Here is a 17653-nt window from a genome sequence, read left to right on the forward strand (position 1 = left end):
AGTGTCAATAAAATCCACCACTTTGTTGAGATGCGGATGGCTAAGTACAGCGTTACTGCCTTCCTAAAACCTAGAAGTGCTTCTTGAGTATGTTGTGTGACGATGCTCTGGGCAGAATTTCCACTCTGTCACGTGTGTGTGTGTGTGTGTGTGGTGTGCGTATGGCACACTGACCTGAATGCTCGGATGGTGGTGAGTCCCTCTGCGGTCTCAGAGAAGTGGCAGAGCAGAGGAAGCTGGGTGGAGTCATCTAAGTCCTGAAGGTCCCTGAAAGAGAGGAAATTAAGAAAAGGCTGTACAGAACAATGTGAAGACACTGTTACTGTAAAGGAAACAACATTACGCTGAAAGAACCAGGTCTGCACAGTGAACTCACTTTGAGGGCGACCCGGAAGTACTTCTGTATAAAGTAGAAGGACACAGCCAGAGGAACTAGAGCGATGAGGAAGCCTGGGGTGACGAACGCTATGACCCCGATGGCAGACAGGCAGAGCAGAGTGGAGCGGGTCAAAGACTCCAGGGTAGGAGGGATGTGCTGGAGAGAGGGGGGATACAGAGAGAGAGAGAGAGCACACAGAGAGAAGGGGGGTTACAGAGAGAGGGGGGATAGAGAGAGAGAGAGAGAGACACACAGAGAGAAGGGGGGTTACAGAGAGAGGGGGGATAGAGAGAGAGAGAGACACACGGAGAGAAGGGGGTGACAGAGAGAGGGGGGAGAGAGAGAGAGAGACACACAGAAAGAGGGGGGGGGTGACAGAGAGAAGGGGGATACAGAGAGAGAGAGAGAGACACACAGAGAGAAGGGGGGGTGACATAGAGAGGGGGAGAGAGAGAGAGACACACAGAGAGAAGGGGGGGTGACAGAGAGAGAGAGAGGTGGGGGGGAATAGAGAGAGGGAAGAGATAGTATCATGTCAGTGCTACATTTCTGACCTACGCTCTGGACCTCGTCCTCTTTAACGATCTCAGGTCACCTGAGTGACGTAAGATAATGACGTGGGACGTGGACTCATCTTAACAATGGACTAGTTCTGACGCCTGCAAATGACTGACAAACTCTTAATATTTGTGTGAGCTGTAATCTTAAGGCCACTCAGGGCAAGCCCAGCTGGAGAGCAGCACTGGAGTCTGTCCAATCACACCATGGCCAAAGACAGATCCTTCATCAGACAGATGACAGCTTCATGAGTAGAGGATTCCCACAGTACTCATTTAACATTTGAGTCATTTTGCAGATGCTCTTATCCAGAGTGACTTACAGGAGAAATTACAGTTTAGTGCCTTGCTCATGGGCACATCGACAGATTTTTCACCTAGTCGGCTCAGGATTTGAACCAGCGACCATTTGGTTACTGTCCCAACGCTCTTAACCGCTAGGGTACCTGCCGCTCCACTACTCCTGACTAAAATAAGTTAACAGATCAAACTACTGAGGGTGTCCATCCATTTCAGAATCACCTGATCTATGATGTTGGTGTCAGCTGAGAAACGGTTCAGGATCTGGCCCAAGGGGGTCACGTCAAAGAATCTGAAAAGAGATAAAAAAATTATATTATTTCAAATATTAATACGAAAAATATATAAAAGATATAAAATGTGAAATATCTTATAATTCATACATTATTCAACACATTCTTTCCGGTTCAACTATATTCACTTCCCTTCTATTTCACCATGGATGATGTCATACAGAGTATAAAAGTCTGTGGGTGAGGTGTGTTGTGGGTATCTGATGGGTGAGGTGGGTTGTGGGTACCTGATGGGTGAGGTGTGTTGTGGGTATCTGATGGGTGAGGTGGGTTGTGGGTACCTGATGGGTGAGGTGTGTTGTGGGTACCTGATGGGTCAGGTGGGTTGTGGGTACCTGATGGGTGAGGTGTGTTGTGGGTACCTGATGGGTGAGGTGTGTCGTGGGTACCTGATGGGTGAGGTGTGTTGTGGGTATCTGATGGGTGAGGTGTGTTGTGGGTACCTGATGGGTGAGGTGGGTTGTGGGTACCTGATGGGTGAGGTGGGTTGTGGGTATCTGATGGGTGAGGTGTGTTGTGGGTATCTGATGGGTGAGGTGTGTTGTGGGTACCTGATGGGTGAGGTGGGTTGTGGGTACCTGATGGGTGAGGTGGGTTGTGGGTACCTGATGGGTGAGGTGGGTTGTGGGTACCTGATGGGTGAGGTGTGTTGTGGGTATCTGATGGGTGAGGTGTGTTGTGGGTACCTGATGGGTGAGGTGGGTTGTGGGTACCTGATGGGTGAGGTGGGTTGTGGGTATCTGATGGGTGAGGTGTGTTGTGGGTATCTGATGGGTGAGGTGTGTTGTGGGTATCTGATGGGTGAGGTGTGTTGTGGGTACCTGATGGGTGAGGTGTGTTGTGGGTACCTGATGGGTGAGGTGTGTTGTGGGTACCTGATGGGTGAGGTGTGTCGTGGGTACCTGATGGGTGAGGTGTGTCGTGGGTACCTGATGGGTGAGGTGGGTTGTGGGTAGCTGATGGGTGAGGTGTGTTGTGGGTACCTGATGGGTGAGGTGTGTCGTGGGTACCTGATGGGTGAGGTGGGTTGTGGGTAGCTGATGGGTGAGGTGTGTGGTGGGTACCTGATGGGTGAGGTGTGTTGTGGGTTCCTGATGGGTGAGGTGGGTTGTGGGTACCTGATGGGTGAGGTGTGTGGTGGGTACCTGATGGGTGAGGTGTGTTGTGGGTTCCTGATGGGTGAGGTGTGTTGTGGGTACCTGATGGGTGAGGTGTGTTGTGGGTTCCTGATGGGTGAGGTGTGTTGTGGGTATCTGATGGGTGAGGTGTGTCGTGGGTACCTGATAGGTGCGTGGATGATCTTGTTGAGCAGGTTATGGTGCAGGTTGGTGGCAGCAGACAGACCCAGGAACTCCACAGTCAGAGAGGTGATCAGACACAGGGCTATCCCCGCTCCACACAGGATGATAAACACGGGCACATAGTAGGAATCAGGCTGACCTGCCTAGTAACCACAAAGACACATTCAGTCAGATAACAGGATTTCAACAGGCCTTACTCACTCCTAAGTTATAGGTTAGGTTAAACATATGGCATTGTCAAGTGATAGGAGAGTAACTTCCACTAACACTGAGTACTGGCAGTGAAAGGTGTTCATAACTCACCGCTGCTTCCAGACCACCAGTTGAGTTTGTCAGATTGGAGAAGACAGCTGCTGCAGCAGCATTGACAAAGTCTCTTGTAACATTTCCAAAGTCTGGGGCATTTCCATTAGCATCGCCATTAGCAGTCCCATTGACCGGGACATCGCCATTAGCTGTCCCATTGGCGGGAACGCTGTCTGGTTTCTTATCAGAGGTCCAAGTGGCCAGCCAGTAGTCGATGGCGACCATGACAGAGTGTTTCAGCAGCTTAGAGAAGACCATTAGCAATACCATCAGGAAGCCCCCGGAGGACAGGTACTGCCAGCACACCCTCCACGGGATCTTAGAGCGCCGACTGGTGGTGGTCGACATGTTGTCGTCATCTTCCTCTTCCTCTTCCTCCTCTGTCAGGGAGGAGAGAATGGATGGGTTATTGTCATATGTGGTGATAGAACTTAACTGGTATGAGATACGGTGTTGACGATGCGTTTCACCTTCTTCGTCATCGTCCACCTGGTTCTTCGCCTCTCTGGAGTAGAAAGCTCTTCTCAATGTCTTCCTCTCTAGAGCAGTCTGACAGTTATCAATCTCAGTGTCCTGCAGCACAGATAAAAAAGGTTGTTTGATTGGTTGGCAGGTAAATTAGCTACAGTACACATTACAGACCACAGGAGGCTGGTGGGAGTTACAGGAGGACAGGCTCATTGTAATGGCTGGAATAAATGCAAAGGTCAAACACGTGGTTTCCATGTGTTTGGCTCCGTTCCATTAATTCCATTCCAGCCTTTACAATGAGCTCCTACAAGTCCTCCTATAACTCCACCCACCAGCCTCCTCTGTTACAGACAATCTGTCAGTAGGAGAGTAAGAACTGAATATTACCTTCTCTAGTTCCTGGTCCTGTCTGTTCATCAGGGTCTTCCAGTGTTCATACAGCTCTACATCATGAGTCTGAATGTCCTTCAGAGTGCCTTCCCTCAGCACTGAGCCATCCTTCATGGCTATGATCTGGGACACAGAAAGAACAGTGTAAGATCAGGATCCTTATAAAGAAAACTCATGGTAGGAGTGCTGATCTAGGATCAGGAGTGGTGATCTAGGATCAGGAGTGGTGATCTAGGATCAGGAGTGGTGATCTAGGATCAGGAGTAGTGATCTAGGATCAGGAGTGGTGATCTAGGATCAGGAGTGGTGATCTAGGATCGTGATCTAGGATCAGGAGTGGTGATCTAGGATCAGGTCCCCCTGCCCCGTCCATGTAATACTCTTTATTAGGGAGGAGGTAGGGAACTGGTCTGTCTGCCCAATATAAAGGATCAAAACTGGCAGAGGAATAAACATAGCATAAATAGGAAAGCAGTTTCATTTGAGGACCAGGATGTTGACAGCTGCGCCATACAGATTGCAAAATAGTTGGGAAGAGATTTTTGATGTACCGATTCCATGGTACAGGGTGTATGAGTTGATATCTAAAAGGACGCAAGATTCAAAACTTTGTGCTTTCAGCTAAAATTATTATATAGAATTCTTGCCACCAACAAAATGTTGAATATTTGGGGCATTCAATCATCGAAGCGCTGCAGATTTTGTTGTGATCATAGAGAATCAATAGACCATTTGTTTTGGTATTGCCCTCAGGTAGCCTGTTTCTGGTCTCAGGTTCAGGAATGGCTGAAAATGCATAACATTGATCTAAAATTGACCCTAGAAATAGTACTGTTGGGAGATCTGGAGAGACCGGGTCAGTCAATTACTAATATACAAATACTCTTAGTAAAAGTAAGGGGGGCTCAGCTCTTGGGGAACTGTGTGGGGGATCATGGATCGCTGGTTCGGGTCCCCGTTTTTGACATTGTGGGAGATCCGTCGACGTGCCCTTGAGCACGGCGTTGACCCTGGATGCTTCCGTGCGTCGCTCTGGATGGGAGTCTGTTAGATGACTAATGTGATGTAGTTGTTGAGCGGCTTCACTGCAAGTATATTGTATGTTTTAAATATATATAAAAATATATATATATACTCTATCTAAAAGGAAAAACGTATCCTATTTCAGCAGCACTCCTACCTACTCTAAGATGCTTTATGAATACAGGCCCAGTGCAAAATGGTAGAGAGTACATTAAGAGAGGAATCCACACAAGACTGTTGAGATGCTCACCCAGTCAGCGTGGATGAGGTACTGCAGTTTGTGTGTGACCAGGACCACGGTGCGTTTATCGTCCTGTAGGAACTTCAGGATGCCCTCCTGCATCAGGTGGTCACTCAGGTGGATGTCCAGCGCTGAGAACGGGTCATCCTGAGGGTAAAGGTCAGAGATCAGGGGTCAGAGACAACATGAGACGATCCAATCAGATCAGAGCATATCAGAGTGAAAGCCGTGGATGAAGTTATGTTTTTAACAGGAGATCATCCTTTATTCATATTAAGTTACAGCATGTTTAATTCACAAGTCACTTCAGAACATTCAGTCAATGAAACCCAGCTCCCAGAGGACCCCGGAACCTGAATAAACACCAATGCATTACCCTAGCTTTAACTAGTCTTTATAGTGCACAACACTGAGACACGTAAACAGTCCTGAGGACAGAAGGTCTGAGATCATGAGACACAGCATGATAGACACCTCATTAGAAGGAGACAAGACGTCATAAAGGCGCACTTAGCTAATAGATGTTGCTTCTAGCTGGGTGTTCACTCTGCAGTCCCACTGTGTATTAATACAGCAGTTTAGAGTGGTATTTCCTTATTTGGCACATTTCTCAGTGTGAGCTGAGCTACGAATGGAGAAACGTGCCCGGTCCTATCCCATGACAGCCAGAGATGCTGTATCAGGGGTGGGGGTTAGAAATCTACACTGCTCAAAAAAATAAAGGGAACACTTAAACAACACATCCTAGATCTGAATGAATGAAATAATCTTATTAAATACTTTTTTCTTTACATAGTTGAATGTGCTGACAACAAAATCACACAAAAATTATCAATGGAAATCAAATGTATCAACCCATGGAGGTCTGGATTTGGAGTCACCCTCAAAATTAAAGTGGAAAACCACACTACAGGCTGATCCAACTTTGATGTAACGTCCTTAAAACAAGTCAAAATGAGGCTCAGTAGTGTGTGTGGCCTCCACGTGCCTGTATGACCTCCCTACAACGCCTGAGCATGCTCCTGATGAGGTGGCGGATGGTCTCCTGAGGGATCTCTTCCCAGACCTGGACTAAAGCATCCGCCAACTCTTGGACAGTCTGTGGTGCAACATGGCGCTGGTGGATGGAGCGAGACATGATGTCCCAGATGTGCTCAATTGGATTCAGGTCTGGGGAACGGGCGGGCCAGTCCATAGCATCAATGCCTTCCTCTTGCAGGAACTGCTGACACACTCCAGCCACATGAGGTCTAGCATTGTCTTGCATTAGGAGGAACCCAGGGCCAACCGCACCAGCATATGGTCTCACAAGGGGTCTGAGGATCTCATCTCAGTACCTAATGGCTGTGCAGCCCCCCAAAGAAATGCCACCCCACACCATGACTGACCCACCGCCAAACCGGTCATGCTGGAGGATGTTGCAGGCAGCAGAACGTTCTCCACGGCGTCTCCAGACTCTGTCACGTCTGTCACATGTGCTCAGTGTGAACCTGCTTTCATCTGTGAAGAGCACAGGGCGCCAGTGGCGAATTTGCCAATCTTGGTGTTCTCTGGCAAATGCCAAACGTCCTGCACGGTGTTGGGCTGTAAGCACAACCCCCACCTGTGGACGTCGGGCCCTCATACCACCCTCATGGAGTCTGTTTCTACCGTTTGAGCAGACACATGCACATTTGTGGCCTGCTGGAGGTCATTTTGCAGGGCTCTGGCAGTGCTCCTCCTGCTCCTCCTTGCACAAAGGCGGAGGTAGCGGTCCTGCTGCTGGGTTGATGCCCTCCTACGGCCTCCTCCACGTCTCCTGATGTACTGGCCTGTCTCCTGGTAGCGCCTCCATGCTCTGGACACTACGCTGACAGACACAGCAAACCTTCTTGCCACAGCTCGCATTGATGTGCCATCCTGGATGAGCTGAACTACCTGAGCCACTTGTGTGGGTTGTAGACTCCGTCTCATGCTACCACTAGAGTGAAAGCACCGCCACCATTCAAAAGTGACCAAAACATCAGCCAGGAAGCATAGGAACTGAGAAGTGGTCTGTGGTCACCAGCTGCAGAACCACTTCTTTATTGGGGGTGTCTTGCTAATTGCCTATAATTTCCACCTGTTGTCTATTCCATTTGCACAACAGCATGTGAAATGTATTGTCAATCAGTGTTGCTTCCTAAGTGGACAGTTTGATTTCACAGAAGTGTGATTGACTTGGAGTTACATTGTGTTGTTTAAGTGTTCCCTTTATTTTTTTGAGCAGTGTATTTAACAGTTGCCACAGGAAATGATGTGGGAACACAAACACATGATGACATCACACAGGAGTAGGAAGAAATGGGATGTAGATGTCATAGAGTTGTCTGTAGCAGCGAGAGACAGGAACGTGTGTGTGTGTACGTGTGTGTACGTGTGTGTGTACGTGTGTGTGTGTGTGTACGTGTGTGTGTACATGTGTATGTGTGTGTGTGTGTGTACGTGTGTGTGTGAACGTGTGTGTGTGTGTGTGTGTGTGTGTGTGTGTGTGTGTGTGTGTGTGTGTGTGTGTGTGTGTGTGTGTGTGTGTGTGAGTGTATGGCTAGCCAGGCCAGATGGCAGAGCAGAGGGGTGACTGTAAACGGCATGACAACTCTTGTCAGCAGTATGGTCTGGTTACAAGAGACTCTCCCTGGCTGCCTCTGAAATCGCACCCTATTCCCGACATCTGTGCAATCCTTACACACACACTGTCCCAAAAGCAGTGTACTGTTTAGGGAATAGAAAAAGGTGTCCCTGTCTTTGGCTCTAATTGGCTCTCCCTGGAACACCTAGAGAACACTCTAAAACACCTAGATAACACCCTAGAACACCTAGAGAACACTCTAGAACACCCTAGAACACCTAGAGAACACTTTAGAACACCCTAGAACACCTAGAGAACACCCTAGAATACCCTAGAACACCTAGAGAACACTCTAGAACACCCTATAACACTTAGGGAACACCCTAGAATACCCTAGAACACCTAGAGAACACTCTAGAACACCCTAGAACACCTAGAGAACACCATAGAATACCCTAGAACACCTAGAGAACACCCTAGAACACATAGAGAACACCCTATAACACCTAGAGACACCCTAGAACACCCTGGCTCTGTCTGACTATTCTGAGAATGCATCCTTGAGGGAGAGCTTCCAGCCTCTTCCAGTGAACTCAATAGGAAATGGATCTTCTATCGAAGTCGACAGATAAAGCACTTTATCCTTCATTGACTCACCAGGAAGACTATGTTGGTGTTCTGGTAGAGAGCTCGGGCCACACATATCCTCTGTCTCTGGCCTCCACTCAGGTTGATGCCCTGGGAGAAAAACACACCGTTAAGAAGAGTAGCCAGGTACACAAGGAATCTGACCCAAATCACTGTTCACTACTAGTTCTTGGTGTAAAATGCCATTGTGTCTGAGGTAAGAGATGGGGCTTGTGCAAAAAGATAAGAATAGATATAAAACCACAGTAATAATGACGTGATTATAATAAAGTAATAATTTAGTCAGTGTTTCAGTACCCTCTCTCCGATCTCCGTCTGGTCTCCGAACGGCAGGAGGTCTACATCAGGCTGCAGGGAGCAGGCATCAATCACAGTCTTGTATCTGAGACACACAGCAGGGCATCAGACAGACAGACAGACAACACCCCCTATCAAGACACAGTTAGAAACATGGCTGCCTTCGATACTAAGGGATTCAATGGCCCACCCAAACAGTCCTCATCAGAGAAGAGATATAAGCCAGCATCAGCCTCAATAAGCATCAAGAGTGATAGCAATCTGATGGACCATCAAATTAGTGTAATTAAAAGTACATCTCAGTTGATGCATGACCAAGTGAATTAACCAAACACAAACATTGGTCTAGTCTTAATTACATTGATGAATGGTGTTGAGGAGCAGTAGAGAAAACAGTAGAGTAGAGTAGGGTAGAGTAGAGTAGGGTAGAGTAGAGTAGAGTAGGGTAGAGTAGGGTAGGGTAGGGTAGAGTAGGGTAGGGTAGGGTAGGGTAGGGTAGAGTAGGGTAGGGTAGGGTAGAGTAGGGTAGGGTAGAGTAGAGTAGGGTAGAGTAGAGTAGGGTAGAGTAGGGTAGGGTAGGGTAGAGTAGGGTAGGGTAGGGTAGGGTAGAGTAGGGTAGGGTAGGGTAGAGTAGGGTAGGGTAGAGTAGAGTAGGGTAGGGTAGAATACAGTAGAGTAGGGTAGAGTAGAATAGAGTAGAGTAGAGTAGGATAGGGTAGGGTAGAGTAGAGTAGAGTAGAATACAGTAGAGTAGAGTAGAGTAGAGTAGGGTAGGGTAGGGTAGGGTAGGGTAGGGTAGGGTAGAGTAGGGTAGGGTAGAATACAGTAGAGTAGGGTAGAGTAGAATAGAGTAGAGTAGAGTAGAGTAGAGTAGAGTAGGATAGGGTAGGGTAGAGTAGAGTAGAGTAGAATACAGTAGAGTAGAGTAGAGTAGAGTAGAGTAGGATAGGGTAGGGTAGAGTAGAGTAGAGTAGAATACAGTAGAGTAGAGTAGAGTAGAGTAGAGTAGAGTAGAGTAGAGTAGAGTAGGGTAGAGTAGAGTAGAGTAGAGTAGGGTAGAGCAGAGTAGGGTAGAGTAGAGTAGAGTAGAGTAGAGTAGAGTAGAGTAGAGTAGAGTAGAATATAGTAGAATATAGTAGAGTAGAGTAGAGTAGAGTAGGGTAGGGTAGAGTAGAGTAGAGTAGGGTAGGGTAGGGTAGAGTAGGGTAGGGTAGAGTAGAGTAGGGTAGGGTAGAATACAGTAGAGTAGGGTAGAGTAGAATAGAGTAGAGTAGAGTAGAGTAGGATAGGGTAGGGTAGGGTAGAGTAGAGTAGAGTAGAGTAGGGTAGGGTAGGGTAGGGTAGAGTAGAGTAGGGTAGGGTAGGGTAGGGTAGAGTAGGGTAGGGTAGAGTAGAGTAGGGTAGGGTAGAATACAGTAGAGTAGGGTAGAGTAGAATAGAGTAGAGTAGAGTAGAGTAGGATAGGGTAGGGTAGAGTAGAGTAGAGTAGAATACAGTAGAGTAGAGTAGAGTAGAGTAGAGTAGAGTAGAGTAGAGTAGGGTAGAGTAGAGTAGAGTAGAGTAGGGTAGAGCAGAGTAGGGTAGAGTAGAGTAGAGTAGAGTAGAGTAGAGTAGAGTAGAGTAGAGTAGAGTAGAGTAGAGTAGGGTAGAGCAGAGTAGGGTAGAGTAGAGTAGAGTAGAGTAGAGTAGAGTAGAGTAGAGTAGAGTAGAGTAGAGTAGAGTAGAGTAGAATATAGTAGAATATAGTAGAGTAGAGTAGAGTAGGGTAGGGTAGAGTAGAGTAGGGTAGGGTAGAGTAGAGTAGAGTAGAGTAGAGTAGAGTAGAGTAGAGTAGAATATAGTAGAATATAGTAGAGTAGAGTAGAGTAGAGTAGGGTAGGGTAGAGTAGAATAGAATACAGTAGAGTAGAGTAGAGTAGAGTAGAGTAGAGTAGAGTAGAGTAGAGTAGAATATAGTAGAATATAGTAGAGTAGAGTAGAGTAGAGTAGAGTAGAATAGAATAGAATACAGTAGAGTATAGTAGAGTAGAGTAGAGTAGAGTATAATAGAGTAGAGTAGAGTAGAGTAGAATACGGTAGAGTAGAGTAGGGTAGGGTAGGGTAGGGTAGAGTAGAATAGAGTAGAGTAGAGTAGAGTAGAGTAGGGTAGAGTAGAATACAGTAGAGTAGAGTAGAGTAGAGTAGAGTAGAGTAGAGTAGAGTAGAGTAGAGTAGGGTAGAGTAGAGTAGAGTAGAGTAGGGTAGAGTAGAGTAGAGTAGAGTAGGGTAGAGTAGAGTAGAATAGAATAAAGTAGAGTAGAGTAGAGTAGGGTAGAGTAGAGTTGAGTAGGGTAGAGTTGAGTAGGGTAGAGTAGGGTAGGGTAGGGTAGAGCAGAGTAGGGTAGAGTAGAGTAGAGTAGAGTAGAGTAGAGTAGAGTAGAGTAGAGTAGAGTAGAATATAGTAGAGTAGAGTAGAGTAGAGTAGAGTAGAATACAGCAGAGTAGAATACAGCAGAGTAGAGTAGAGTAGGGTAGAGTAGAGTAAGGTAGAGTTGAGTAGGGTAGAGTTGAGTAGGGTAGAGTTGAGTAGGGTAGAGTAGGGTAGGGTAAGGTAGAGTAGGGTAAGGTAGAGTTGAGTAGGGTAGAGTTGAGTAGGGTAGAGTTGAGTAGGGTAGAGTAGGGTAGGGTAAGGTAGAGTAGGGTAAGGTAGAGTTGAGTAGGGTAGAGTAGGGTAGGGTAAGGTAGAGTAGGGTAAGGTAGAGTTGAGTAGGGTAGAGTAGGGTAGGGTAAGGTAGAGTAGGGTAAGGTAGAGTTGAGTAGGGTAGAGTAGGGTAGAGTAGAGTAGGGTAAAGTAGAGTAAAGTAGAGTAGGGTAGAGTAGAGTAGAGAGTGGTGTTTTACCTCTGTTTGTTGAAGGGACTGCCAAACGTGATGTTATCCTCCACAGTGGCATTCAGCAGCCAGGACTTCTGGGTAGCGTAGCCCACAGAGTACCTGTTCTTACTGAGGCATTATGGGAAATGGAGGCAGAAGAGAGAGAGCTCAAACTACAAACATGGAGGTAGGGGAGGGGGTAATCTTTGGGACGTCAACAATGAGGCACATCAAGCGGTGAGTGGGGAAGTGGGTTTAGGTTTCAAACACAGGTTAATGATGAGCTGGAAGAGTTGAGCCAAAATAACAACAATGTGCTGGGAGTCCAGTTTGTTGATCTTGTTTGGATGTGCAGTTGAACTACCCAAAGACCCAAAGGATAGGCTTGAGGATAAGAGCATTACGTGTCTGAAGGCACAGTGCTTTGTGTACTATTGTGTACCAGTGTTCCCACCACCATACGTTAGCCTTTGCTGGTTATTAATGGTTGAGTAATTGTATTATATAAGAGAAAGAGATTGCTCCTTTAAGAGTGAAGACGTTAGCTGTGGGTCATGCACACCGACCTGGAAACAACACAACTGCAAAAGAGAGTATGTTGGTCTCTTTGTGTATAGTATTCCTATCGTCTCCTGTTGAAAACATACCGTGCTGGTGAATCCACAGTATCAAAATATATCCATATCTCTATAACTGCCTTTTCAGTCGTTTTCTGACTAAAAACAGCATTTTCTGTCAGTTACTTCAGACCCAGACCCCCAGCATGGAAGCACACAAACATTCCACGACTCACTCCACGACCAGCTAGTAACAACTCAATGATCACCGTGATGGAGGGATGTAGTGATGGAGGGATTGAGGGAGGGATAAAAGGAATGATGGCAGGGGAAGGGAGGAAGGGGGTGACGGCAGGGTCCCTTCAGAGGAAGTTTAAAAAGGGGTACCTCCTGGTTTCTTCAAAAGACAGGTCCGTCTCAAAACAACTGCAAGTCACGTTCAATGTGTTAGAGTCCATAGAGCCAGATAGACACAACCACCTCGACTTCAACTTCCTTTACACATGAAAAGCTGAACCGCACGCGCGCGCGCGTGTGTGTGTGTGTGTGTGTACAGTCGCATATGTGTGTTCAAATGTCAATCTAGCAAAAGTGTGCTTACAGTTAAGCCCTGTTTTGTAGGGCAGCCCTAAAACTGTGTATCGGGGCTAAGACATTTTGACAAAGAGCCAAGAGTCAATTGAATTAGCCAGCTTTATCTACAGCATTACCTCCCTCAACAGTGCAGGCATACTGTCATGATACTGTCATTGTCTCAGGCCCAGGGCACTGTCTGCTCTAATAGTGTTATGGCTTCTCCTAGAATGATGTAGGTCTACATGAGGGTGGGAGTCAGTCGGTAGAACAGCGTCTGCTAAATCAACCGTTCTCAACCCAGTCCTTGGGGCCCACCAGTCCTTTCACATATTTGGTGTTTATTCAAAAGTAGCACGCCTAAATGATTCAACTAGTCAACTAATAGCCAAATGACTTAAGTGTTGAGACCTAAATGATTCAACAATTCAACTAATAGCCAAATGGCTTGTGTTGAGAGTAAAATGTATTCAACTAGTCAACTAATAGCCAAATGACTTAAGTGTTGAGACCTAAATGATGCAACTAGTCAACTAATAGCCAAATGACAACTAGTCAACTAATAGCCAAATGACTTAAGTGTTGAGACCTAAATGATTCAACAATTCAACTAATAGCCAAATGACTTGTGTTGAGACCTAAATTATTCAACTAGTCAACTAATAGCCAAATTACCTAAGTCTTGAGACCTAAATGATTTAACTAGTCAACTAATAGCCAAATGACAACTAGTCAACTAATAGCCAAATGACAACTAGTCAACTAATAGCCAAATGACTTAAGTGTTGAGACCTAAATGTAGAATGTACTGTACAGGGGTGAGATGGGAAGAGTAAACCCCAGAGGGAGAAAATACCTGTTGGCCTCGTGCAGCATCTCACTCACAGGCAGTCTGATTTAGATAGAAAACAACGACAACGACAACGACAGAAGACAGAACACAGACAAGGCTGAGGTTAGTGTTTACGGCCCGTGATTACTACCTGTTCTGCTATGGTACTGACTGGCACCTTCGTTCGCTCACATAAGAGTGGACTTGATGTGGCAGGTCAATTTCATTTTGGATTACTGCTACTGCTAAGATCCCCCAGAAGATCAGCCGTTATGGTTATAAACAGATTGAGGAGACATAGTGGTTATAATGGTAATTGTGGTACACCATCAGTATTATAGAGAACTTTCAAGAACTATATGGACCCTCTTTCATAGCAGCGTATGAAGGGAGAGAAGTGTTTAATAGCTTGATAGGTCATATTACAGCGTATTAACAGGCTGTGACTTAATGGAGAACAATGAAATCAACAGTTACTAAAACTACAACAGACTAATACGACTGTTTTCATTCAATCTAGCTCAAAATGAAAACCTTCCAGTCGGAAGTGTATTATTCATTCAATAACCCAAACAAATACTTAACCGAATCAAATTAAATTATACAATTGAAAACTTATTGGACAAGTAATCACGCTAACTCCTAACCAATTTGTTGTTGGCAAGAAAATGCTGCAACGCCCAGTTCGTTAGCAATTAGCATGTGTCTGTTCTTCTGCTCAGGTTTCAATCTAAATGCTAATGCTAAGAATGCTAATCAGAGCTCCATCTCCAGAACATCACTGACGACCCAATCCTAATTTGACATTAGCGTACATGAATATGAGTGCAGATCTCAAATGAAGATTTGGTCCTAGGAGATGGACATAGACGTTCTGGTTTGTAGTGAAAATATGAATAACAGAGCTATAAGAAGACAGAGAGTTGAAAATGGAAAAGTCCCGTTTTAAAAGTGACGGTGAGATTGTGTTATAGAGAGATGAGTAGAGAGATGATATTAAACAGTCAAAGTTCAGGCGAAGCTGACACCAGCAAGCAGACGGTGAGCGATGTACAGAGAGACAGAGGAGCAGCCAGCTCTCCTTCCATAACAGCCACAGCGACAGATACAGACACAACCAGGACACAGGAAGGACAATACCAACAAGATGAGGGTTGAATGGCTTCTTATTCCACAGATGAAGGCTTTGATTAGCATTGGTGGTGAAGCACAGTGAAACACTGTCTGACAGCTTGTCAACTCTAGAAAGACACAACTATCCCAAAACGAGACTGAGACGGATCAAAAGGAAATGAGATGTGTGTCCATCTCTGTCTTTGAGTGGACCTCAGCATGTTCAGTACCTAATAGAGATGAGTACCTCAGAGATTTACGCCTATTATAGCACTTCTAACATGTAGCTTATGGTGATTGGTACCACTCACTTGCTCCAGTAGACCTTTCCACTGAGGGTCTGCATCTCTCCCAGCATGGCCAGCAACAGCGACGACTTCCCACAACCCACCTGGCCCACGATCATGGTCAGCTGACCTGGAAATATCAGACACAGGACATACTGTCTGGTAAGAAGACACTATATAAAGCATTAGAGAGAACAGATTGTTCTCTGTCAATCTTACATTGATTATGTCTGTTACAGCCCTGGGTAAAGCTTAAAAGTAGGATAGGATATCGGGATATCTTTACACACTCAATTTCGAGCAGTCATGTTTTCACATCAGTGGAGGCTGGTGGGATGAGCTATAGGAGGACAGGCTCATTATAATGGCTAGAATGGAATAAATGGAATGGAGTCAAACATGTGGTTTCTATACGGTTGATGTGTTCGATACTGTTCCATTTATTCCATTCCAGCAATTACAACGAGCCCGTCCTCCTATAGCTCCTCCCACCAGCCTCCACTGTTCCACATATCCTACATAACACTTCTACTCCCTCAGCTGCAGCAAATAGTGGTCTACCAGGACCAGCCTATCCTGTTTGTCTTAGCAGACAAGATGTCATATCTGACGGACCACTGGCCCTGAGGTCATAGCAGGGAGATATACTACACTGTTACCCAAACGCACACACAGCTGGTGTTAGATATACTACATTGACTGTCGATGACCTCCTAAACAGATGCAGCCTGGCGTTGCCATAGTGTTCCCAGCAGGATCAGGTTACCTGTTGGGATGCAGATGTTGATGTCGGACAACGTTGACAAGTTGCTTCCCCACGTGAAGAATCCACTGTTCACCTGAACAGGATATAGTGGGATTAGTAGGCTGACAGAAAAACATTAGACATGGAGCCTACATTTTACATTACATTTTAGTCATTTAGCAGACGCTCTTATCCAGAGCGACTTACAGTTAGTGAGTGCATACATTATTATTATTTTTTTTTCATACTGGCCCCCTGTGGGAATCAAACCCACAACCCTGGCGTTGCACATGCCATGCTCTACCAACTGAGCTACATCCCTGCCGGCCATTCCCTCCCCTACCCTGGACGACGCTGGGCCAATTGTGCGCCGCCCCATGGGTCTCCCGGTCGCGGCCGGCTACGACAGAGCCTGGATTCGAACCAGGATCTCTAGTGGCACAGCTAGCACTGCGATGCAGTGCCTTAGACCACTGCGCCACTCGGGAGTACCATTTTATAGTCTGCAGCTGGTGGTTTAGATATGTGTGTTTACATAGAAATCATTTAGAATTTAGTTCTGTAAGGCAAATATAATAGCATGTTTACATAGTTATGTTGTGTTTTATGTCTTGTACGATTCTACTGTTTATTATAGCCAGTAATCCCCCCTCCCTTCCATCCCCTACAGCAAAACCACACGCATCACACAAGATCTGCGATTCAGTGACACAGAACTAATAAATACAAGTTAAACATGAAAGACAGACGTCTTATTACCGCTGAGAAAAGATACTTGTTAATTAAGTTTGTAAATAGACAGAGCGGATGTTACGGGGGTGGGGACCAGAGGGGATGGGGGAGTCTTGATAGGGAGGCAGGGATAGGGGGTGGGGACCAGAGGGGATGGGGGAGTCTTGATAGGGAGGCAGGGATAGGGGGTGGGAACCAGAGGGGATGGGGGAGTCTTGAAAGGGAGGCAGGGATAGGGGGTGGGGACCAGAGGGGATGGGGGAGTCTTGAAAGGGAGGCAGGGATAGGGGGTGGGGACCAGAGGGGATGGGGGAGTCTTGATAGGGATGCAGGGATAGGGGTAGAGAGAGGTAGAGAGGGAGTAGAGGAAGATAGGGGTGAGATGGGAGGCAGAGATGGAGGGATAAGATGGAAGAGAAGACAGAGAGGAAGGTAGAGAGGTAGAGAGAAGGGGTGATGGGAGACAGAGAGGAAGGTAGAGAGGTAGAGAGAAGGGGTGATAGGAGACAGAGAGGAAGGTAGAGAGGTAGAGAGAAGGGGTGATGGGAGACAGAGAGGAAGGTAGAGAGGTAGAGAGAAGGGGTGATGGGAGACAGAGAGGAAGGTAGAGAGGTAGAGAGAAGGGGTGATGGGAGACAGAGAGGAAGGTAGAGAGGTAGAGAGAAGGGGTGATGGGAGACAGAGAGGAAGGTAGAGAGGTAGAGAGAAGGGGTGATGGGAGACAGAGAGGAAGGTAGAGAGGTAGAGAGAAGGGGTGATGGGAGACAGAGAGGAAGGTAGAGAGGTAGAGAGAGAAAGAGGGTGAGATGGGAGAGGAGGCAGAGAAAGAGGATTTGTCTGGTTCACACACACAGCAGCAGCCCATTCTTTCGACCCTCGGACCCTCCTGCCGCCCCCAAGCTCATTAACAGACTGCCTACAATAATGCTGTGGGTCCACAGGGATAGCAACAGGATGTGGACCCCAATGAGACTAGAACAGGGGCTGAGAACATGATGACACAGTGCACTGGGTTCTCCGTTCTCATGAGAATCCCCTGCCTCTGACTCATGACGTGGTTCCTGAGAGTTTAAACTGTCGGTTTAAATGTTGACTTCTCCTCAGGGTTCGTTTCACACAATGGACAGGCCAAGAGATGAAACATCTGCTGTGAGAGATAGACAGTGGTA

At 46.5% G+C, this 17653-nt stretch overlaps 1 protein-coding gene across 1 annotated transcript in view; it reads right to left on the reverse strand.

The window, feature by feature from the left end:
• Positions 1-174: 174 nt before the first annotated feature.
• The window catches only part of LOC311124409 (ATP-binding cassette sub-family C member 9-like), a gene marked incomplete at both ends in the record, with an annotated part of 37199 nt that continues 19720 nt past the window's right edge, over positions 175-17653 (reverse strand). Inside the window, 14 exons of the mRNA XM_084198566.1 lie at positions 175-267; positions 366-535; positions 1459-1528; positions 2810-2973; positions 3134-3516; positions 3607-3709; positions 3995-4120; positions 5271-5408; positions 8506-8586; positions 8794-8878; positions 11673-11774; positions 13632-13667; positions 15032-15137; positions 15774-15846. Coding sequence (XP_084054692.1) covers positions 175-267; positions 366-535; positions 1459-1528; positions 2810-2973; positions 3134-3516; positions 3607-3709; positions 3995-4120; positions 5271-5408; positions 8506-8586; positions 8794-8878; positions 11673-11774; positions 13632-13667; positions 15032-15137; positions 15774-15846 — 1730 coding nt within the window. The remainder of the gene's footprint in view (positions 268-365; positions 536-1458; positions 1529-2809; positions 2974-3133; positions 3517-3606; positions 3710-3994; positions 4121-5270; positions 5409-8505; positions 8587-8793; positions 8879-11672; positions 11775-13631; positions 13668-15031; positions 15138-15773; positions 15847-17653) is intronic.

This window comes from Coregonus lavaretus (assembly GCF_964263955.1).
Source record: "Coregonus lavaretus genome assembly, contig: HAP1_SCAFFOLD_5136, whole genome shotgun sequence".
NCBI lineage: Eukaryota > Metazoa > Chordata > Actinopteri > Salmoniformes > Salmonidae > Coregonus > Coregonus lavaretus.